Source organism: Vespula vulgaris, chromosome 5, assembly GCF_905475345.1.
Source record: "Vespula vulgaris chromosome 5, iyVesVulg1.1, whole genome shotgun sequence".
Classification (NCBI taxonomy): domain Eukaryota; kingdom Metazoa; phylum Arthropoda; class Insecta; order Hymenoptera; family Vespidae; genus Vespula; species Vespula vulgaris.
Window position 1 is genome coordinate 6,375,236 of NC_066590.1, and position 24,661 is coordinate 6,399,896.

General features: G+C 33.9%; 1 protein-coding gene across 14 annotated transcripts; it reads left to right on the forward strand.

Annotated features, from left to right (window-relative positions):
- The first annotated feature begins 21 nt into the window (after nt 1-21).
- On the forward strand, nt 22-24,599 carry LOC127063679 (probable phospholipid-transporting ATPase IA). Of its 14 annotated transcripts, none has more exons than XM_050993707.1 (22): nt 22-230; nt 9,975-10,362; nt 15,522-15,757; nt 15,850-15,948; nt 16,041-16,151; nt 16,241-16,488; nt 16,563-16,843; nt 16,906-17,200; nt 17,275-17,501; nt 17,571-17,929; nt 18,003-18,140; nt 18,215-18,367; nt 18,451-18,648; nt 18,748-18,847; nt 18,926-19,170; nt 19,258-19,383; nt 19,464-19,604; nt 19,668-19,786; nt 19,877-20,011; nt 20,100-20,204; nt 22,342-22,439; nt 23,162-24,599. In XM_050993707.1, exons 2-22 carry the CDS (start codon nt 9,990-9,992, stop codon nt 23,305-23,307), a joined length of 3,933 nt encoding a protein of 1,310 aa, XP_050849664.1. In that variant the 5' UTR covers nt 22-230; nt 9,975-9,989; the 3' UTR covers nt 23,308-24,599. The 14 variants fall into 14 exon arrangements, with proteins under 14 accessions (XP_050849664.1, XP_050849663.1, XP_050849665.1 ...); XM_050993706.1 differs by lacking the exon at nt 22-230 and adding an exon at nt 499-733; XM_050993708.1 differs by lacking the exon at nt 22-230 and adding an exon at nt 7,135-7,502.
- The last annotated feature ends 62 nt before the right edge of the window (nt 24,600-24,661 follow it).

Here is a 24,661-nt window from a genome sequence, read left to right on the forward strand (position 1 = left end):
GTTAGGTGCTGCCATCTATTAACAACCATTGTTCGTACTCTTCGATCTGAAGTGCGATGTATTTGGACTACGAAGATGGCGTCGTTTCGCGCCATTACCAAGCCGTTTTTAATAATAAATACATGCAGTGGATGTCTACAGAGCAAATGCGAAGAACGTTTATTTTACCGAGCGTATAGCAGAGCGTAGGCGTGTTTAAATACGACGGATATGGATGGCAGCTGTGCAAGGTATGGTACTCATTTGTAAAAAATGAGTTAACTTTATGGTTAATGTAAATTTTCATCGAAATAGTTACACGCTTTGAAAGAAAAGCAAACAAACAAAAGATAAAAAAAGAGCAAACAAACGTTAGTATCGGTAACGTCGTCACAAGTTTGTATTCTTCGTCCCAACCCTCGACCTCTTCAATGTTATTCCCTCTCCTTGAGCATTGGTCTTACCTGTACGATGCGCACGCTAGTGGTTGGAGAGGGGGGAGACGCGTTGGGGCAAGAGACAGTTTTGCGCGGCGATCGTGAGTGTTCGTAAGCACGCGCGGGCCACGACGTTGTATGTGTTTTCGCTTGCTCATTCGCTCGTAGCAGCGTGCGTGCATCAGTGTGCGTGCGCGGGTTTTCCTTGGGACCCTTTTATTCCACATTTTTTAATCTCTTACTATCTGTGAAATGCTGACGAGCTGGCGACATACCTATGATAGTATAGTCATCTCGGAACGCACAGCTCCATATTGGTGAGTTTTATATCTCTTTGTTTATATCGATAATTTCTCGCTTTATCTTTTTTATTTTACGATAGAACAAAAGGAGAGAGAGAAAGAGAGTGTGAGAGAATGTGTGAGAGAGAGAGAGAGAAAGGGAGGAGAGTGAGAGAGAGAGAGAGAAATAGATAGAGAGAAAGAGAGAGGGAGAGAGAGGATTTGAGGTTAGGTCGAATACTTCGCTGTAAAAAACGTTTTTTGAAAATTTAAATAAGCTAAGGAAAAACGAAGGACGATGATATCGTGACAAATTACGTAATAAAACCACGTGTAATATCGTGTTTTCATCTCCTCGTTTTTATCTGCCTTCTTTGTTCTATAATTTTTATCTTTTTAAAAGAAAAACCGATTTTTTGTTCCTATGAATTTATTACTACCAGTTCACGATATCTTCGCAGGAAACGTATTAATCATAGTAATCGTAGTACGAAATGCGAAAACAACTAATAAATCCTATTTTTAAAAAAATCTTGATCGTTCTTCGAGCAGCACGTGCTTCTCTGTCATAATAGACTCGACTTCCGACGAGTATTACGTTGGACGTCGGAACCTTATTAACCTCTCGATTAAACATAATTGTAAGTTCGTGTTACGAGGGAGATTATTTAAAAATTAGTTCAAGATTTAACACGAATACGACCGATATTATAAATTAGTTTTATGAAAAAATCGGAGGTTACAACAAAGGCAGAACGTAAATAGCTAGGACTATTGTCGAAGAGGAAAATATATCTCAATGTGAAAGTTTTTTTTTCTCTCAAGGAGAGTTTACTTTTGTGACCTTTATATTTATTTATACGTATAGAGTCTCTACTTTGATTCATCATTTGTATTTAACGTCGAAGAGAGAAAGAGAGAGAGAGAGACAGAGAGAGACAGAGAGAAAGCGAGAGAGAGCATCAAGGATATACAGCTGCGTTTACCATAGCTTGAGATCGACGTACCATCGTGGTGTTTTAAATTATGTAAGAAATGAAAATAGAAACGAGATTCGCGATATTATATTGTGGGGAAGTTTTGATGTACATGTACGTTTGTTGTATATATCACTTATGACTTGCTCGTTGACATTTTCATTTCGTATATGTACAACGGTGTTGACTTGTAATATTTTACCCTAGATCGATGGAAATCGATCAAGCATAGAATAATCATCTACGAAGTGATTATAGAAAGTTATTGTGTTCCAAGTCAATGTTATTTTCTTTTAGTTACGTGCTAGTAGTTATGTATACCCAAAAGATCGTGATAATTAGTTCGTTATCCTGTAATTAGATAGGTCATTCGAAACGATAGAGGAAGTCAGATGCTGAGCACGATGGTAACGACTTATCTGGCATTCTTCATCCTTAATTAGAGCGACACCCATGTAACCACTACATACCGAACCTCGAGGTCGAGAAAGTATAACGGCGATTGCACTTAAGACTAACTACTTGTTGCATAATGCATCGATCCCTACCGAGTAAGCCCTAGCCCTCCAAAGTGTCTTTTGAGAGTTACCTTAAAACGGTATATCGTGATGTTTGAACGTGATCGAGCACGTGCGAACGCGACACGCTTTACTATTCCCGTACATGTACACGTACATAAATGTGTATATTATGCATATAGATGGAAGTTAAGTGTACATAAATATAGACACGTAAATGTAACAGCAGGGAGAAAAGTCGATATGTCCGGCTGACTTTTCCTTCATTCACGAGAACCCTCATCTGTCTCTCTCTCTTTATGTATATGTATCATCTCCGTGTATATGTACTGTATGTCTCGCAGAAGGCCTTGCTTTTATATTTTAAAGTGAAGTATATGATCGATAGCGGTGTGTGTTAGGCACGTTAAATCCGGAAACTTTACGTGATCCATTCTATCGCGTGTCCTCTTTTCACGGTTATGATTTTCTCTCGCGTGAAATTAACTTCCGTGACGAGTTCAAGACATTTTTATTATTACTACTTCACTCTTGGTAACACGCATTGACGCGAAATGTCGCATGAGATTCGTATCGTCGTTGCTTCCCGTGGGAAAATTTGGATCTTCGAGAAAAATAAAAATAACAAGGGACATACATATGTACAAAGTTAGCTCGCACGTTTATGTATATACACTTTTATACGTGTTGATTTTTGAGAGAAGCAAAAAGTCGTCCCCAGAAAGTTTACACTAAAAATATCGTTGGACGACTTACCACGTATGTTCTTCGGACCGAATGGACGCGTTCGACGAATCTTTGTTTCGTTACACTCCTTTTGCTTTATTTATAGTTTTAATAGCGAGATCGAGTAACACATCGTACGAGGATTTTTCAAGGTGCGTGCGATTATATATCACTCACCGAGCACCGGCCAGCTTTTCATTCCGTCCGACCCAATTCGTACGGGTTATTTTTGCAAAGAATGGGAACAGTTTGAAAGACGGGAGTCCGAAAATCCTTTTCGTAAATTCCCGCTGGCCTAGCATAAAAAGAAAAAGATAGAGACCTGATTTTTTACCTAATCGACACCCTCGTGCCTTCTCATTGTTCTCCGTTGATAAAGAATCTTAGAACTACGTCTTACCACGCATTTCTAGTCTTATGGTTAGATTAAATTAGACGATAAAAATATCTCCAATTCAACGTATATTATCAAATTTAAAATAATGGACTCGTTTATATGACTTCTACGATGTCCTAGAACATTCGAGGAAACAGAACAGCTTTCAATGCTGAAAGTGAAAGTCGGTCAAATACACGAAGTCCTATCGTCGATAGAACTTATAACACAGTCAACGTGCAACATGTATATCGTGAATAATAGACTGCCAAAACAAATAGATTATATTAACCGGCATTTCCTTAACTTTTCATTCTCGAGTCACATCATCAAAGGAATGAAAGATCGCCAGAGATTATCGAATCTTCGTAATCCTCTCTTACAGGTGTATCCGTAATTTTACGTATGTACGTATGTAGATTATAAATATGAAAGCAAATAACATTGTATGAACGGCTGGCATTTTGACGACTTTCGATGTTTACAGAAATAAATTATAGCCCGTTCGGTTGACCGCTATGAAGTCCACGCGATTCGAGCATATATACTTACATATACATATATATTTCTAGATGCAACCTGTTTCGCCGGTACTTTATACGCATTCTCGTCACTCTTCTGGCAATTAGAAAGTCACTCTCTCGGACGTGCCAACTGTGGTTTACTAACTCGGTAGCATCGAATAAGAGGGATAAAAGTTGCAATGAAATTCGTTGCGATCTATTTAATAGGTCGGGACAACGTAACGTCCATTACGTAATAGGAATAAACAAATTTTCTTCCTTTTTTTTACTTTTTGTTATTTATATTGTTCGTTTCGGTGGAACTTTTACAGATCGATTTTCGACCGATTAGATTCTATCGAATGTTCGTCCTTAATTTCCGGAATAGCTCACGAACTCAGTAGTCTTTTTGATAGTAAACTCGTTGGTCATGCTAAAGGTGTGTGTATATATGTGTATATATATATATATATATATATATATATATATATATATAATGTATCTACACTGACCATCGTTATTTTCCTAGGATCGATGGTCAACTTGTGAATACGATTTCAACCGAACATTATCTGTTTATATGATGCCTCACCTTGCTGAGTGACAATCATTTTTCATTAGTCTTGTCGACGATGAAGGACAGAAAAAGAAAAAAGAAAAGAAAAGGGAGAGAAGGGAGAGAGAGCTGAATAATAGTGTTATGGTAGCCGGTAAGGGAAGCAATGGAAAGATATACGAAGTGCGTTTAATCATGTTATTCTTTTGAGGGAGTGGCTGGAGACACGACAGGGTATTCTCACACCAAATAAAGGCCTTGATAAAGGCCTTCCCTTACGATTGGAACGCGAAGTATTCAAAATAATGAGAACGATCACGCAAGGGTTTGAATGAATGAGCGGCTAATATGAACCTAAACTTATACGAATTCATTATCGCGAGTTATACCTGTATCTAATTGAAAGAAAAAATAGATTGAAATGTATAGCTTTGATTATTTTTAATACCAAAATCGAAATGAAATTCCCTTGAGTTGGATCAAGCCTAAAGCCGACTTATCGTATTGACTTCGAATATATCTATATATGTATGTATGTATTTCACAGAATGTGATTTATAGAGCCGTGTCGTTCTCAACGATGGAAAGAGTAACATGAAAGCTTATTCAGAGGAAGGGTGCGGTGTTATTATGTAGGTGTTTTTTCTGTCGAGGTTCCAACATCGTTTGTTACCAATTGCAAACACAAAGATACACGGTACACGCCTTATTTTCGAGATAAAGTGCCACACCTTATTTACCGTGGCTTATCATATTTTATATACGATTCGGGGTAATAATACGAGAAATCTTTAAAGTTCGAATCGATTAATCGATGGATCACAAGACGATATTTTTTTCTATATCTTCTTTCTTTTTGTTTCTTTTTGCTTTTTACATTTGTTTCCTTTTTTATTTTATTCGTTTCTGATCCGAGGCAACGAATAGAAATGAAATCATAATTTTATTTCTCTCTTTTTATTTTATTTTTCTCGTTTCCCGGTCCATCAGCAGGTATATTTTCATGATTGTAAATTCAATTAAATCTTAACTCATTTATATACTCTAACTGGAATATACAACCAGAAGGGATTTTCTCTCGCGTTGAGAATATTTTATATGTACATATGTATATATACTAAAATACATATTTATATATAGAGATCTGTTTTCATTCAAAGAAAAGTAATAATCACTTCGCACGATTGAACATTCGTATTAATGACACTCCAGAGAATTGACATTTTCACGATTACTAAGCGTGATATCCTTCGAGAGATATCTTTGTTCCTTTAAAGGGCATCCTTTGGCGATTGACCTCTAAGGTAGAGATAAGGAAATAAAAGGAAAGTAATTTAACTGAACTTTAATATACTATTGTCGATGGCTGTGGTATTTCAGACCTAATAACCAAACACGATCGATCCTTCTCAATTATTTAGCATTTGACTAGTTGTAGGCAATTTTCACGATACTCGGTAACCGCGAAGCAATTTGTTATCGATACATCAGCGTTGGTTCGTGTTATACTTCGATATGTATCTGCAATATTCCTATCTATGTTCCCTTCGAATCTTTTTATTACGATGAATTAATCAGTATAAGCATAACGTCTCTTAGAATGATAGGGATTTGTAAGATCGCTCGTGATAGATAGCTTCTATTTCTTTATTTTCGTCCTTCGACATCTTCGATTTTATCACATTTAAGCTTTCGTGCTCTGACGCTATCTTTTATTACATATGACATAGTATACTTCTATTTTACGTATATACATACACTTGTCCAATACGTCGCTCCAAATTGATTTTGTTAGCTTTGGACTTTTCTATATTGAATTCTTTTCTTCAAGAAATTTGATAATATCATTTGATTAAACAAAAATCGATTAAGATCATATAATAATCAGCTTTCGTTCGTCTGAACAAGATAGAATATAAGAAACGTGAGTTTCTCTCGTTTTAATATACAGACAATCGATATTTTTATTAATGATATAGAAGATAATTGTTTCTTCGAACAAACGTTTATCTTGTCGACATGACCTTTATAGAATAATACTTATCAAAAAATAAACATATTAATAGAATTATCTATACCTATGTTTCACGTAAAAATAGAATAGAAATATGTATTTTAAGTAGTATGTATCTCTTGTATAGATAGATAAAAGTATATTAATGATATAACAATAGGAATAATATAAAACATATAAATGTATTCATAAACTACATATAGTGTTCCAAAGAATTTAACTTATATTTATTATACTTGAGGAATATATTGAGGAAACTTCATAAAACATTTTTTTTTCTTTTTTTTTTTTGAGCTCTTACGACGTACCCTCGAAAGTTTTATCGCTTATCTCACTAGAGAATCTCTGATCTAAACGAATTGTGGCATGCAATGAGTTCATCGATATTATATTCCTTTAGTTTGAAAAACAAATGATAATGTATTATCTTCTGATTAGATACACACGTTACAATCGATTTGAAAATGTTACGTGTTTCTTCCTTGATTCCTCGAAATTAAAAAAATTAATTTATCATACAAATTCGTAGATTTTAAGGACGATCAAACAAAATTCGATCGATCGATATGATCGAATTGCAAGTTTGTTTGAATTCTCTTTCTAGCTTTAACTCTAGCTCTCCTTTTCTTTCTTTTACGGTAAAATCGATCGTATTCCCTTTTATCGTCACGTTGCTATCGGTCGACGAAGCGCACGATATCAGGTTGCACATATGTATCTATACAGTGACTTTTCATGTTCGTGAAAAAACATTAGTCTTTGCCGCGTGTTCCATGATGTTCGTCGTCGTCTACGTTGCGTCGACGTGTCTTTTACGTCGGTTATCACGAAAGACGGCAAGGAAGGCTTTGCGACTTTTCGTTTTATATCCAAGAGGAGAAGACCTTAGGGAGTTTCTCTTCCTCTCTTTCTCTCTCTCCTTTCTCTCTCTCTCTTCTCTCTCTCTCTCCTGATTCGTTAGAAATTTCTTCAGTCTTTTCACGGCTAGCCAACGAAAGACGCCGCGACTAGCAGCGGCGTGTCAGTTTTGTCGAACACGCGCGAGTGACGAGTCGTTCGAGTGCTATTATCGAAAGATAAGAATATCTCGCTTTCTTGGTTTCTTCGTTATATATATATATATAAACTAGAAAAAGTAAGGATCTACGTTGAATTTAAAGGATCTCTTATAGGATGCAACGACGTTAAATCGTTATTTCTGAAGGATTTTCCAATTACGAACGAAATGCGAAAATGTCGTCGTCGTAAAGTTTCACAAGGACATGTGTCGGAAATATTCGTGGTTTTACATTTATACAAAGGACGTTGGTTTACTCCTTTCTTGTTGAAAAATGTTTCTAAATAGGAGTCGTTTCTGCTATTTAAACCGAGACATTTCAAAAGCGTTTTCTGACGAGAACTAGTTTGTCCAGGTGACGAGCCCCGTACGTACGTTTTCCGTGACATAAAATTTCTTCCAACAATATCCCACACGTGCCCATGTGTTTCGAGTTTAGTTGCTTTGGCAGGGCTCACGACAGGGAGAATGACTTATTTCCGAACGCTGGCGTCATTAGCGGACCGATAGAAACGACAGTAGGTTTGATGTGATCAGGATCGTAAAACTTATTGGAGGAAGGATGCCATTTAAAAACACACTTCGAACGAATCGTTTGCTCGTAGTGAGTAAAAATTCATCCTCCTTCTTCTTGTTCTTCGGAGGAATCCAATTTTGCTCACGTTCATTTCCCTCTCACTTTTTTTTTTCTTTTCTTTTCTTTCTCCTCTTTCCACTCAACTTTTACTTTGCTTTTCCTTTTGTTCTATGCTCGAAAGTTTCTTCTATTCCAATTACAAAGTGAGATCGCCGCACAGTAGATCAATTACGAGCTTTCTTCCTCTATTTTGTTTCTCTTTTTTTGTTCTCTCCAAAATATTACCATAAGTAAATGAGCGATATGTTATTCTAGCTATCTGCAAGCGCTATGTGCCTATATACATACATGCATATATAAATGTCTAGTTGACTGGCTAGCTGATTGCTGGCTAACTAGTCAGCACTTTCATCGAAAGGAATACATTAAATGTCATCGATATCCTGTCGTTTAATTATTATCTAAATAAAAAAACCTTGACAATAATGTTAATGAAAATAATTTATCGCGTGCAAAAGATATTTTTTATAATTGTGAACTTTCGTTCTTCTTTTTATAATTCTGTTTTATCTTTAATTTGAAACATCTTTTAAAAGTTGTTGACATCTACATTGTTAAATAAATTAAAAAAATGAAATTTGCTTTGAAAGTAATACTTTTTAACAATTTGTAAAAGTCATTCGGGACATGTCATGTTTCGAGATCACTCATCCGAATGAAAATAATAGCTACGGTTGTGGCATTTAGAACGAAGAAGATCGCTATCGCCGCACTTGCGGTGGTCGCGTTTCCGCGTTCTATTTTCACCTGCGAGCCCCGAAGGCCGCGAATTTCGCGTTAAAATTTATCTTGAAATTGTAACGAAAAGAAAAGAAATGAAAATATAACGATTCGTTGTAACAGTCTACTTGAACAATATCTGTATAGGACGTGTACATATAGTCTAATTCGATTTTGATATTTACAATGTACACGTCACCCTATTAGATCGACAAAATGCTTATATTCGATTTTTAAGAAAAGAACTTCACGAAACATACTCTATATTTTTAATCGTTTGTTACTGCTAATCGTCATTATAACAAACATTACAATAATGATTTTTTTATGTGTAAGGAATAAATTATTAAATAGTTTTAACATAAAGAGCTGAGTGAATCTTTTACATTTATAATTATTAATTATTATTTAGTGTAGTGTATAATAAACGTCTAAAAATATAGTCAGACGTTTTCTGCTTATGTAATAATATACGTCTACAAGGATAATAGCAATAACTATCGCAAAATTATCAAGTTAAGTTAGACTTTCGTAGATTTTATCTTTACATGATGCTTTCCGATGACAAAACGTCAGTACGTGTTGTTCGCGAAGAAAAATTTACTCGGAAATATGCGTTATTTCGCTCGTTAATAATACATTCATACACGGATGATGATGCTTTCATACCTAGCTGTCTCTGAGTGCTTGAAAATATATATACATACATACATATCTGCAATGCTCATTTGAATAATCGATATATAAAAGATATTCCTAATTTTTTTTTACATGAAAAGAAATAACGTCGCGAATATACATACTTATCTATATTTTTATATATAGTACTTAATTCTTGACAAGCTTTTACGATAGTTTTCGAAGGTTACTGCGTATCCATTAAATGACTCATAAGATTTATCCTAAAACATTATCTAAAAGTACAATGATAACGTGTTTAAATATGTAATATAAGTATTATAATATGGTACATAAATATTAATATTATTCTTTCTTCTTTTATTTTACCAAGAAGTTTTTTCGTTTCCATTTTCAACTCTCTATTCGAAAGAAATTGTAGGCTTTGTACGAACATATACATACATATGTACGTACGAATGAGCTTTTATTCAAGCCTCCAATTTCAAAGGCAAAGCTTACGTAATTAGCGGATCATCCTAATGACGAACGTTTCTGGTGTTTGCTCGTTTTAGGCTCCAGCTCGTTCAATGCCACCACCCGGCAGGGGGAACCCAAGGGTTCCTAGTCCTGGTCCCTTGCGACCATATACACCACCAGACCTTTCTTCCATCCCTCATATGGACGGCACACCATCGTACAACAGCAGCGATTTAATCCATAACAACGGTTCTTTATCGTCACCAACGGCGAGTAACAACACTCGAACCGACGAAACCTCGAAGGACAATCAACCTAACGTTGGACCTTATATCGTTGGTAGTCCAATCGATTTAGGAAATATCGATAACGTCGATAATATCGGCCTTCGTCTCGATCCTGTTTTACGTCGAAACGTAAGAAGAAGAACTCGGGAACACATCGAACTTCAGGAAGCACCTGCATCCGAGTTAAATTCGGAAGGTACATTATTTATTCCTTTATTATTTCTTGAGTCTATTTCATACGAAACGATAGTAACAGGGTTTTAAATAACAATCTCTCACGCTCTCTTTCTTCTTCCAATAACTAATCGTTATTATCGAACGATTAGATAAGTTGATTACTATCGCTATTTGAAATAACTTTGTTTTCTTACGATCTTAAGGAAATATTCTATAGGTCTTAAGGAAAATTATTTTATATAACAGGTAGGAAAAACATTTGATTTATTCGTTATTTTATATCGAGTATCTTATTTGCTCTGTTACATGTCAAAGTTAATGATTAAACAATATTATCTCATCTGGTAGTACTAGTCGTCAGCTTGTGTAATGCTAATAATTCAAATGAAATTTTTTTCGTAAATGAGAGAATATTTTTTATCGTACGTACGTAAAGAAAATAATATAAAAAGAAAAGGCATTGAATATAAAAAAAAAAGACAAAAAAGAAAGGATAAAAAAAGACGAGTTTCGTACGGAATAGACTGGTTATTGGTAGACATGACGTCATATGGCAAAGATTATTATCGTTTGCATGTTTTAGATACAGTGCAGACCTTTAATACGCATTTATGTTACGCCTACGACAGGTCGATCTTCGATAGTAAATAATTTTAAAATCGTTTTGAGGATATATATATATATATATATATATATATATATCGTTTGCGATTGTCATAATAGATTTTGCAAAAATTAAGAACGAAATATTAAATGTATTGATTTCGTGAGTTTCATCTTTAATATTTTTTACGAAACATAGCGAAATTGTATCGAAATAAGGTCTGTATTTGTCCTTGATTTTATAAATTTTAATCGCGAGAAGAAATAGAGAAGGATATAAAGAACGACGCATGTGATATCTCGTTAAAAAATACACTTGTTGAGCGAAAGGCGATCGATCGATTCTTTTGTGCGATGTAGATATTCAAAAATAATGGACCTGTCGGATGGGAAGCATGATTGCACGCGATAATTGCAAAATTTTCTAGTATCCACGATAATCAGCAATTACGAGTAGAGTTTCTTTCGAGATAAGTAATTACGAGTAATTGTTTTCAAGATCCGATATTTCTCTATCTTATAATTATTACCTCGTAACATTGAATGTTAACGAAATAGCGTATTGATTACGATAACTCTGTCCTATTCCATGATTTTTATGAAATTTTTATCAAAGATACAGTAGAATTATTCCAATAATTCGAATATTTATATTACTAATTTGTAATATCGATCGTATTATTTGTTTCATCGTAAAACGTTATATTCGATGACATATTAATTATGTGATCTTTCATGAATTCGGTATTCTTGAATTAATTGATTTCAAGGCTCCCGCGCGGAAGAGTCGACAGTTAAAAGCAATGTTGTCCTTGGCCTATCGGCTTTGGGTGTTCGTCGTGTGTTTATCGACGTCACACTGGCTCGTACACTCTCTGTGCGACACATATTCCTTTGCATACAATAGTATAGGGAAGACAGCAGCAGCAGTAGCAGCAGCAGTAGTAGTAGCAGCAGCAGCAGCAGCACGGTGCTGACGCCAACTTGTTGCCTAAAACGAACGCATGCGCGTTCGTTAATCTGCAGGGCTGGCTCATCTTCATAAAGTAATCCCACATTTGTTATATTAAATATTGCAGAGGAGGTTATCGATCAATTACATTGTATAACAATTAATTTCTCTTTCTCTCATTGTCGTTCTTTTTCTTCTTCTTCTTCTTCTTTTTCTCTATTCTTTAAGAGCATATTTATTTTACGTTGGTAAACATGAGAAAGATCGACCAATCATGGCAGATGATTAGTAGAAAAACTTTCTTACGACTCGTACTATCGATCTATCGAATATTCCACATTTCTACGTTGTTATCTGCAGTAATAATTAATCGATTAAGTTCTCAACTAAAATTTCTTTCAATCGTGTTTGAATTTGATAGAGGGCACTTCGACAACAACGTACAGCCCTTGTTTTCGCGTAGTAATATCGTCGTTGCGGTGTTCGTTCTATATGATGCATAAGCCGTGACTATGAAGAGTGAGGAGGTAGAGAAGTCGAACAGTACTAGCAGAAACGGGAGCCGGCATTCTCGCGACAAAATACTTTAATCACGCGTTATTATTATCGAATGTATTTCATATTATTGATCTTATTAAGTTCGATCACGCGTTGAAAGTTCGATTTAACGATTCGAGTCTCGTCGTTCTATTGGATATCTTCCTTCCTTCCTCTCACTCCTCTCTCTCTCTCTTTCTCTCTCTCTCGTTCTCTTCCTTCACATCTTTGGGAAAGCCGATCGTGCGTGACGCACGTGCACGCACGTACGTCGGGTCATCATGCGAACGGGGGTGTGGCAGCAAGATTCGCGAGATTTCTTTTTCCGGCCGCTGTTAGATGACGTAAACCGATCGTCGTCGTCGACGAGTTTGTTTCGTTGTGTGATGAACTATCCAGTCGACTCATCTCATACCCGTTGGGAATAATTATCTTTGGTGGGAGGTAGATAAAGATAGAAAGAGATAGATAGAGAGAGAGGGAGAGAGAGTGCACGAGTCAAGTGCGTCAGTGTGCATCTAGCGTGGATGTTTGTTTGTGAAGCACGAAGAGCGGTGCCACCTTCGAAGCAAGGCCGTGACCGTGAAGCAGAACGAAAGGTTTGAGATCGATCGTAAGATGTCGAGACGAGTCGTGAGACCAGATTCTTTTTACCTATTATCTCCATCCTATTCGATTTCATTCATAAGTTATTGTTCTTTCACTTTTCTTTCTTTCTTTCTTTTACTTCTTTTTTATTCATTCGTACATGAAAAATATCAAATACATTTTGCGAACGAGTTTTCTTCTTTATTCACGTAAATATGTTCGTATTCATTCGAAGCTTCGTTAGGAAGATTGTATGTTTTATCGTTCAACACTCTAGGGGATAAATTTTAATTAGCTTTAATTAAATAAATTAGACGTCGATTGAATAAATTTGAATTGTACGTTTGAATATCAACGAATTTGATGAACGAGGAAGAAAGTTTATATCCGATTATGAAATAGGAAGTTGGTGGTATTTCTAAAGGAAATGCGATATCAAAGAGAATAAATTACACGTAGAGACAAACAAACGTGTATGTTTCGTGGTATGTTTCGTAACCAATAGAAATGTAAGATCGTATTTCGCGCGAAGCTTTTGACGTTCTTTTAAATGCATAATGGCGTCATTATAGTACGTTGGACTTGGCGGCATCGGTTGCACAGTCGGTTAATTCGATTTGCGGATGATTTTCTCTGACACTTTAGATGTTACCGGTTCCGTTCACTTGCACTATTAAAGGAACGTTTATCTTATCTCTGTTTTCTACGACGATTCGTGTCCGAGCAAATGACACGCGTTCGAATTAAGACGACGAGAATAGTTTGATAGTGCTTCTTTGTGCATGTGAGTTCGTGTGTTCGTGGGAAGAAGGTAAGAGATTGATAGAGAAAAAGAATTGTTTTGAAATCATTGATCTTATCGAATCGGAATTAATCGTATTATAAGAACAAAAGCCGATAAGTCTATAAAAGTGCATATTAGTGACCACGCCTTTCTCAGGGATGCAAATTGTCCTACGAAGTACATACGTTGCATACATGAATGTGTGTGTTTATATGTGCGCGCCTCTGTGAAGTAATGCGACCTTGGATCGATCGCAGAGACATTCCAAATTGCTAGATATATCATGACTTGTTTCACTTCATATATATATGTATATATATATATATATATATATATATATCAAATTTATTATTATTATATATGACAGTATTTATTTAAAGTAGATCATTTTCTCTGATCAACAATTTTTCTTGTGTTCCATGATAGTAGACCTTTGTGCGATTATCGAAATAATTCTAGTTCGATTATCGAATAAAAATCGATGATCGTCGCGAAGTTAACTCGTGTCGCGACCAATCAGATTTAGTTTAAGTGAAGAAATAAAAACGTTTAACTTCGAGTCATGCAAAATTTAATCAGTTGTCTCGCGTAATAGAATTCTTTTTATTCTTCTTAATTTTTTTATTTTTGTTCTTCGATGATTTTGCAACTTCGATACATTATGATCTTTACGTTTAGCAGATGTGTTGGATTATCGATTGTTATCGATTGGACTTTAACACGGATCGTTTTGTTTCGACGCAATAACATGGTAATCAAATTCATTGTAGGATTCGAAATATGCAATCCGACAATGTTTGACGACGAACTTCGTTTCTCTCGTGAAACGAAAAGAAAAAGAGAAGACGTTTTCTCGTTTATTAAGATATATTTCGAATGATCCGCGTTCGTTCGATATATGTAATCGGCTATCAAAAAAATTTTGCTTCGTGTTACGTATCAAGAGAGAGCACTTATATCCATTGGATTATTTTTATTCGTGAGTCTTCCTCTCGACACTATTGCATTTTATGCGTGTAGAGATCGAATCAAGGAACGAGAAGGATGCTATGAGAGAGAAAGAGAAAGAAAGAGAGAAAGAGAGAGAGACAGATAGCCGGCCGTCATGGATATCACGAGTACAAAGCTGGTGCAATGGTTCAACGAACTCAGATCTCGTATATACCTTTACTTGCACGCTCAGAACAGTAAGTCGTACTTATTTTTGCAATTGGAAAGACAAGTTTTATTATACCCACTCTTTTAGAAGCATGTTTTATTAGAAATCATTTGCGTATGATTTTGGTGTTTCCTTCCAAAAGAAAAAAAAAATAATAATAATAATAAAAAGAATAACAGAAAACTAAAAAAAAAAAAGAAAAAGATTTGTTTTCTGTAGTTTTAACGGCCATGTTGTTTTTGTGGATTATTTTTTATTTCGCTTTCTCATAACCTTACTTCAGTCGACCGTATACGTATTATATTTTACGTGAAACGTGATTAAATGCGTGAACCACCTATGTAATTGCCACTTATATTGTTAACGAGAAAAATAACATACGTTCACAATAAAGTGAGAAATTACATGGTGGAAATTACTTGGGTCAAATAATGTGTTACGATGACAATGGGAAGATCTACTTGTCGTACGGCTTGAATCAATTTGTTTTCAAACATGTATATACTTTCATTCTTTATTCATCAGTAGGATATTAAAAATAATTATTTATAACAGTAGGGCCAATAAGAGCGGAAAATGGGGGATCCCAAGGTGAAGACCCATCGTCGCATCAATACGACGCTAGCGACGAGAGAGTGGTTTTCGTCAACGCGCCTCATCAGCCCGCAAAATACAAAAATAATCACATCACTACGGCAAAATACTCGATCCTATCGTTCATACCTATGTTTCTTTTCGAACAATTTCGTCGATACAGTAATTGTTTCTTCCTCTTCATCGCAATTATGCAGGTAAGATAGTTGTAAGGTAAACATAGTTATTTAAGAATGATCGATGCAATATGTATACGTATTATTTATTTATAATATTTGTGATGTTTTAGCAAATACCAGACGTATCGCCAACCGGACGTTACACTACTTTGGTCCCATTGTTATTCATTTTGAGCGTTTCAGCGTTGAAGGAAATCGTTGAAGATATCGTAAGTTTATCGATATATATTATAATATCGAATAACAACGTGTTAATTTTACCTCATGAAATATAAAAGAAGAAAAAAAAACCTTGTTTTAGAAAAGACATAGAGCAGACGACGAGATAAATATGCGAGAAGTAGAAGTATTAAGAGACGGACGATGGCAATGGATTCAATGGCGTAACGTTGCTGTCGGAGATGTGGTTAAGGTAGTCTATTATTTTCATTAAAATCATCAACATGGTAATAATCGTTAGTTAGGTTGTTCCTGCTAGAATCGCTTTTTTAATATTCATAGGTTCACAACAACAATTTCTTCCCCGCTGATTTGATCTTATTATCATCGTCGGAGCCGCAGGGTATGTCGTTCATAGAAACAGCCAATTTGGATGGAGAAACAAATTTGAAAATTAGACAGGCTCACACAGATACAGCAATCCTTTTGGATACAGCCGAATTAATGAATTTTCGTTCAAATATACAGTGTGAACCGCCGAATAGACATTTATATGAATTCCACGGAGTACTTCGAGAAACTAACAAACAGTAAGACTTCTTTTCAAAGACGAACATTATTGTATAAAATTATTCAACGTGCTACGATTTTATTTTTATTATAGGAGCGTACCTCTGGGACCTGATCAATTACTTCTCCGTGGCGCTATGTTAAGAAATACAAAATGGATATTTGGTGTGGTAATATACACCGGTCATGATACTAAACTTATGCAAAATAATACAACAACTGCACCATTGAAAAGATCTACATTAGATCGACTGACTAATACACAAATTCTCATGCTGTTCTTTATGTTAATTTTGTTGTGCCTTCTTTCTGCAATATTCAATGTTATATGGACGAATTCTAATAATACAGGACTTTGGTATTTGGGTTTAAACGGTAAATATAAAGGTCTCTCAATTTTTATCTTTTGAATTTATGTAAATCAATGTATGTTTCAGAGGAAATGACAAAGAATTTTGTTTTCAATCTTCTAACATTCATCATACTCTACAATAATTTAATACCAATCTCACTTCAAGTTACGCTAGAAGTAGTTAGATTTGTGCAAGCTACGTTTATTAACATGGATATTGAAATGTATCATGCAGAGACAGATACACCTGCAATGGCTCGCACAAGTAATCTTAATGAGGAGCTTGGAATGGTCAATTATGTGTTTACAGATAAAACTGGTACACTCACAAAGAATGTTATGGAATTTAAAAGGTGTTCTGTTGGTGGCAAAATATACGAGTGAGTTATGAAAACATTTTCTTTTTACTAAGAATGTCTTACTATTATTACTTACACAAGAAATGATTCCATAGCTTTCCCAATCCAACAGCCGGTATTGATAGTCCAGGTGTTAGTAATAGTGAATTAGTTAAAGATATTATTGAAGGAAGGGCGATGAAAGGTTCATCTCGCCCTACTGATAAAAAGAAATATAATCATTCTATTATACTGCATGACTTTATGATAATGTTATCGGTTTGTCATACAGTTATTCCTGAAAAGATAGATAATCGTATTATTTATCATGCAGCATCTCCAGGTACGTTATATGTAACAATTTAAAATAACGATACAAAATTTCATTTAAAGTGTTGTAACTTTTCTATAGATGAACGAGCACTAGTTGATGGCGCACGTAAATATAGTTATGTGTTCGATACCAGAACACCTGCTTACGTGGAAATAATCGCCTTAGGCGAAAGACAACGATATGAAATATTAAACGTAATAGAATTCACGTCAGCTAGAAAGAGAATGTCTATAATAGTGAGAACACCAACAGGAAAAATTAAACTTTTATGTAAAGGGGCCGATTCTGTCATTTATGAACGATTAAATCCACGATCACCGAGTGTATCTGAAGATGATTTTCGCCAAACAACTTTGGAACATTTAGAAATATTTGCGACCGATGGATTAAGAACTCTTTGTTTTGCTTCTGCCGAAGTACCTGAAAATTTATATCAGGTAAATTCATTTTTTCAGCTAAATATTCGATTGCATCTTAAAATACAGTGATAGTTCGTAATATTTTTAATAGAGGTGGCGTGACACTTACCATAATGCATCAATCAGTATGACAGATCGTGAAAGTAAACTGGACCATGCAGCAAATCTCATTGAGAACAATTTAACTTTATTAGGAGCAACTGCTATTGAAGATCAATTACAAGATGAAGTACGTATTGCTATTTTTTTTTAAATATTTTTTCGTTGTTCTCTTATATCGTGTTTTAATTTGATATCGTCTAGGTTCCAGAAACGTTACAGGCTTTACTTCGTGCTGATATTAACGTTTGGGTGTTGACTGGAGATAAACAAGAAACAGCGATTAATATTGGCTATTCCTGTAGATTAATCACACATGGAATGCCTTTGTATATTATCAATGAAACTTCTCTAGATGTAAATAAGTTCATAATGCTTAAAAGTTATAAGAATTTTCGAATAAATGATTTTGAATAAATGAGGCAAGAAACATTTTGCAGAAAACAAGGGAAATCATTGTTCAACGTTGCCAAGATTTTGGGGATGATTTGAAACATCAGAACGAAGTGGCTGTGGTAATAGATGGCAATACTTTGGACTTTGCCTTGTCATGCGACATTAGAATGGATTTTTTAGATTTGTGTTCAGCATGCAAGGTAGTTATTTGTTGTAGAGTTTCGCCAATGCAAAAAGCCGAGGTAATTTGACTACTTTATTATTAAATTATTTGATTAATTTAGTTTTAAATGAGCTACGACATATGAAATTTTGATTATTAATATATCAGAATCTTGCAGGTTGTTGATCTCATAACAAACAATAAGAAAGCAGTAACTCTTGCCATTGGAGATGGTGCAAATGATGTAGCAATGATTCAGAAAGCTCACATAGGCGTTGGTGCGTAGAATAAAATATATATTTTTATTACGATTGACAAGACAAAAAGATCTGATTGGATAAATATTTTCAAATTAGGAATATCTGGTGTTGAGGGTCTACAAGCAGCCTGTGCATCAGATTATTCTATCGCACAGTTTCGTTTTCTGAAACGTCTTTTATTCGTTCACGGTTCTTGGAATTATAGTAGAATGTGTAAATTAATTCTATATTCGTTTTACAAGAATATTTGTTTGTATGTAATTGAATTATGGTTCGCAATATATTCCGGCTGGTCTGGACAGATTCTTTTTGAGAGATGGTCTATTGGTCTTTATAATGTTGTAAGTTTTTTATTAAAAGATAATTATTATTTATTCACTAATATTAGACATGAGTTTTTTAATAAAATTTACAATATTCAATTATAGGTATTTACGGCAGCACCTCCTCTGGCTATGGGTCTTTTCGATAAAGTGTGTTCAGCAGAAACTCATTTAGCTCATCCAGGATTGTATGCAACAAAAAATACTGGAGAGTCATCTTTTAATATTAAAGTATGATTAATTTTATTTCAAATAATGATATAGATGGGGCATAACGTTTGATTTGCCAATATAATCTATATATTTCATAGGTATTTTGGGTATGGATAATAAATGCCTTAATTCACTCATCCTTACTTTATTGGTTGCCACTCATGGTTCTTAAACAAGACGTCGTATGGTCCAACGGTAAAGATGGTGGATATCTTTTATTAGGAAATTTTGTTTATACCGTAAGTTTACATAGTTATATTTATCTTCGCGCTATATATCAGAAAAATAATTTTATTCGTTAGTATGTTGTAGTAACAGTTTGTGGAAAGGCTGGATTAATAATAAACTCTTGGACATGGGTCACTCATGCAGCTACATGGGGATCTATTATACTTTGGTTTTTATTTATTTTTATTTATAGGTAAGTTCCATTTATATATCGTATTAAAAAAAAAAAAAAGGAGAAGAAGAAGAAGAAAAGAGATGATTTTAATATCGTAATTCTTTTTAGTAATTTTTGGCCTGTATTAAATGTTGGAGCTGTCATGCTGGGTAATGACAAAATGTTATTTTCGTCGCCTGTCTTTTGGTTAGGTCTTATACTTATTCCGTCGGCAGTATTGCTTCTTGATGTAACTGCAAAAGCGTAAGTGCAAAGCAGTAAGAATTATTTCTATGATCTACGATCTTATAGATAAGATTTGCTCGTTTAATATTATAAATTTTTTCTGTAGAGTAAAAAATACAGTATGGAAATCTGTCACAGCAGCAGCTAGGGAAAATGAAATTAGAAAATCTGATCCTGGAGATATATTCAATGGTCAAGATTATAGAAGCTCGTAAGTATACGTATAATTTTATATAAATTGTTTTTATAATATAAGTTTTAGCGTCTTCTATACAAGTGATCGTTATAGAGCATATATCAATCTTTTTACGAATATGAGATTACATCTATCATCTTTAAAGAAAGGTTGAGAGTTATACATTTCATCTGCTCTCATTTTATCAATAACGTCATTTTATTTCAAACGTCTAGTTTTGTTAGAATGACACATGATCATAGATAGTATTTTTTTTTACCAATACCATTGTGAGAAGGTGCCAGTATAAAAGTAAATTGCATGCGATGCAGCATTAATTAATTAGATATATCCTTTTTAATTTTTCCATTAAATGAATTGTGCATGGCTTTAGATGTCTAACCAAATAGTTATAGATACAGTATAGGATTCCATCTAGTAAATGAATTTTTTTGTGGAATTTCTGTGGATGGTTGGTGTGACTAACCATGAAAATTTCTTTGGATAATAATGTCATGGATTCTGATATCTTTGGATAATTTCCTTAAGATAATTAGTACTAACTTTTCTATATGAATCTATCCGATTAAATTTAATTCAAGCATCTTCTATTTCCTAAAGGAACCTTTAATAGAATAGAATAACGAAAATTATAGCAGGAGATCGAGGTCCACGAAGAGACGATTAAAACGACATTGGTTCTTGATAAAGCCATATCGAAGACGAAATCGGATGAAAGCAATTCCTTTTGAATTTACATCAAATGATTCGTGGTTTTCGCACCATTCAACAACAACAATCCATACTACATATACTTAGTAGAATGTTTTCAATTACGAACTCATATACATCTATACAAAACCTGTGATCATAGTACTAGTATTTATAACTTTCTAGTCATCTTTGATAAAAAAGTTATACTGTAGATTTAACAATATATATGCATACACACACACACACACACACATACACACACAGACAATATAGCACGGTTACTTTACGTTTTAGTAAAATAGTGTATTATAGTAAAATACGATATCCGTTATCTTAATCATAATTTATTAGATTATTATTATCGTCCTTGTAAAGATAGACGATGTTTAAATATTACATTTTATTCCGTTTCTGTTAAATAAAATACAGTTTAGAATTTTTACATACTATTTATACAATTGGTATACTAATTTTGTTCTTTAGTAATCAGAGAAATAATGATAACATTAACGATATTTAGAAATATTACTTAAAATATTTATAAATCACAAGACATTTCAGAGTCATTGAAAAATCAGGGAAAAGAAGAGGATGAGATATCTTCCTAGTACCATATCATAGTAATCATTTGCTGAATTCTAATTAGAATCAATGAATTGCTGTTGCTAATGCAGTTTTTTGGTATGTTTTATTCGTGGTATCCTGTGCAGGCCTGTGCATGCCATCGCCGACCTTGCGAGGTGTAAGTACTCCCAGTAGAAAGTAACCGAAATTGCTATCGTTGTTCACGCTTGAAGCAAGCTATATATTAAAAAAGTAACATGACTTGTTTTGCATATCTTGATGGTTTTTTTAAATTGCTTGAAACAGTATGCACGTGTGTGATCCATCACTTTTTTTTTTGCACCATCACATGCGAAATATAGAGAAAGTCGAGCATTTTATCGTAAAGATTATCACTTCTGTCGGCACAATATTTGATGGAATACGTTGTACGGCGTAAACTAATGTTATTAGAGCTTATGCACTTTTTTTATACACGATATGTTTGAGGAGAATATATTTTCCTATAGAGGTATATATATATGTATGTATGTATATATAATATTAAATAAATTAAGATGATGCTTGTGTGATTTAAAAAGAATATAAAGGATGGAAGTGATAAAAACTTTAGTGCTATACTCATTCGGATTTCTGTACATTGATTGATACTCGCACTTATCATCGATATAGCTAATAACAACCTAGATCATTGAAAAGATACATAAAGGGCAATGACTGAAGAATATTCCTTGAAAACGGTACAATGATCGAAATTGTTGAGAGCAGAACAATAAAAATGATTAGAACTAGATAAAGTGCATCAAATTATTGGATGATGCAGAAGGACAAAAAAAAGTACATTAGAATAGACGAGAGAATCTTTTAAAAAATTGTTGAATGACCGGCTTTGCAGATTGACGGAGACGGCGCGGCTTCTGAAAAACGTTAAAAGTGTTTTCACCAGGCGATCTAACGCCACTTCCAGAGCGAATGTCGAGGTGGAGCTATCACGTAAGTTTATTTCCTTTACAGGTTGCCCGTGTTGGACACTTTTACTTCATTTCGAGTTACGGATCGTGAGTCGCATTGTAATTATTGGAAATTGCCACATATGATTTAACCAAACAAACGATCTATACTATCTACTACTACTATCTATATTCCAGCTCGCTGTAATGAAAAGTTCTTTGTAAATTACATATTTTTTTTTTTAATCTTGCACTCACGTATCATTCGTTAAGAGCACACGCTTCGTTGAGTCCACTGCTTTAGCTAAAACGATACTTTGTAAAGTTAACTCAAAGCATAATTTCAAAGCACTTTTACTAGCAATAATTACTAGACTTTTCCACTTCATTTTAACACATTTTTTGTGTGTGTATATATATATATGTATCTTTTGTACATATAAATATATATATATATAATATATATACTAGAGAGCACTAATTGTATTTAATCACATTGACTTGAAACTTAAATATCTTTCTATCTATCTGTCTATCTATCTACTTTTTCTATCAGATTTAAAAAAAAAAAACAATGAATATATTACACTTGTTTCTTGTCTGACTAATCGATTTTAATAACTGGTTCGTGTCTCTTTTGTTCTTTTTTCGTGAATATGATATTTCGAAAGATCAAGATCGTATGGAAGTATTATTACGTATAACAAAGAAGCTATGATTTTTCGGCATGCACGTTTAATAATAAATAAATCATTTCTGCGACAGAAATTAATAGTTTGCGTCGTTTGTTATTGCGCATGCTGCGTGATGCAGATGGATTCGCATTCTCCCAAGAGGAAGGAGGATCAGTGACTCAGACGGATGTGATCAGAGCTTATGATACAAATCTTCCAAAACCAGGCGGCATGTAATCTTAATATTATAGTTAACAAATTGCAAGGCATCGGCTACTTTCTTTTTATAAGTCGGCCCGAAAGTTTTTCGAGAGCGATAGATATATAGCTTTCGACGTATGCCCTCTACGTAACGCCCGTTTTCTGCATTTTATGCACGATTTAATTATTCGATCCTTTCAACGTATTTGATACACTTCGAAGAAAAAGTTCCAAATCTTGATCGATAGTTTCAATTATATCAATAAAACTCTCTAAAAGTATAACGAATTTCGTTAGGCAACCTAAATTCTTTCTAAATCGATAAAATTCTAAATGATCGTATACATGTGGTATAACGAAGGAGAAAAGAAAAGTAAAGAAAAAGTAAAAAAAATAAAAAGATAGAGAAATGAACTTTTATATATTATATAATATATATATATATATATATATTAAAGTATTTTAAATATTTTAGAATTTGTTTTTTTTTTGAAATATTATATGAGAGATAGAGAGAAAGAGAAAGAGAAAAAGAGATATGTATGTAGTACGCACGTTTACATACGTTTACGTGTATCAAATTTGATTCTTTTTCTAGAATGCATTTCTCAGTAAACTTTTTATGGCTAATTCAGCTTTTATGATTATTAACGTTGAGTATATGTTGTTTACATCTATGAAAATTACTTCTCGATTTTTGATAATACAATCAAGATACGCTTATAAAAGGAAAAAAAAGGAAATAAAAAGCCAAAAACGAAGATAGAAAAAACAAAACGATATAAGTTAAAAGTGGACCGGCGATACGTAAGACGGCAATATTATTAAATGAATTTACGACTGTGAATGTTAAATAATTTTATTTATCACCAGTCTGAACGTTAGTATGTGAATTTATCCGTCGAGGAGCATGTATTATCGAACAGGCTCTCTCTGGAAAGGAGTGGATAAGAGATGCGAATAAAATGAATAAATGATTTGTACATTTCCAAAAGGATCCTTTGATCGTATTACGGTCGAAGAAGAAACACGTTCGACTTCGTACCAGAAAAAGACTGTTCCCTTTATCCCTACATACGTTACTATATAATTTCTTTTTTTGTTTCTTTTTGATTAACATCGTACATTTCATTACTGTACATACACACACTTCGTTGTTATCTAGTCAAGAATATTGATACATGGATCTTTTCGTTCGAGATTCACTCTTCCATCCATCAACACTTTTTTTAATTTTACGACTGATGGTATTAACAGAGTTATATGCATATGTATAGTAACAATATTGTATACACTATGTTCGGAATAAAATGATAAAATAAATGAGATTATTTATTTATGTATTATGTGCATACATATATATGAGATAAGTTTTTATACGTGTTTTGAA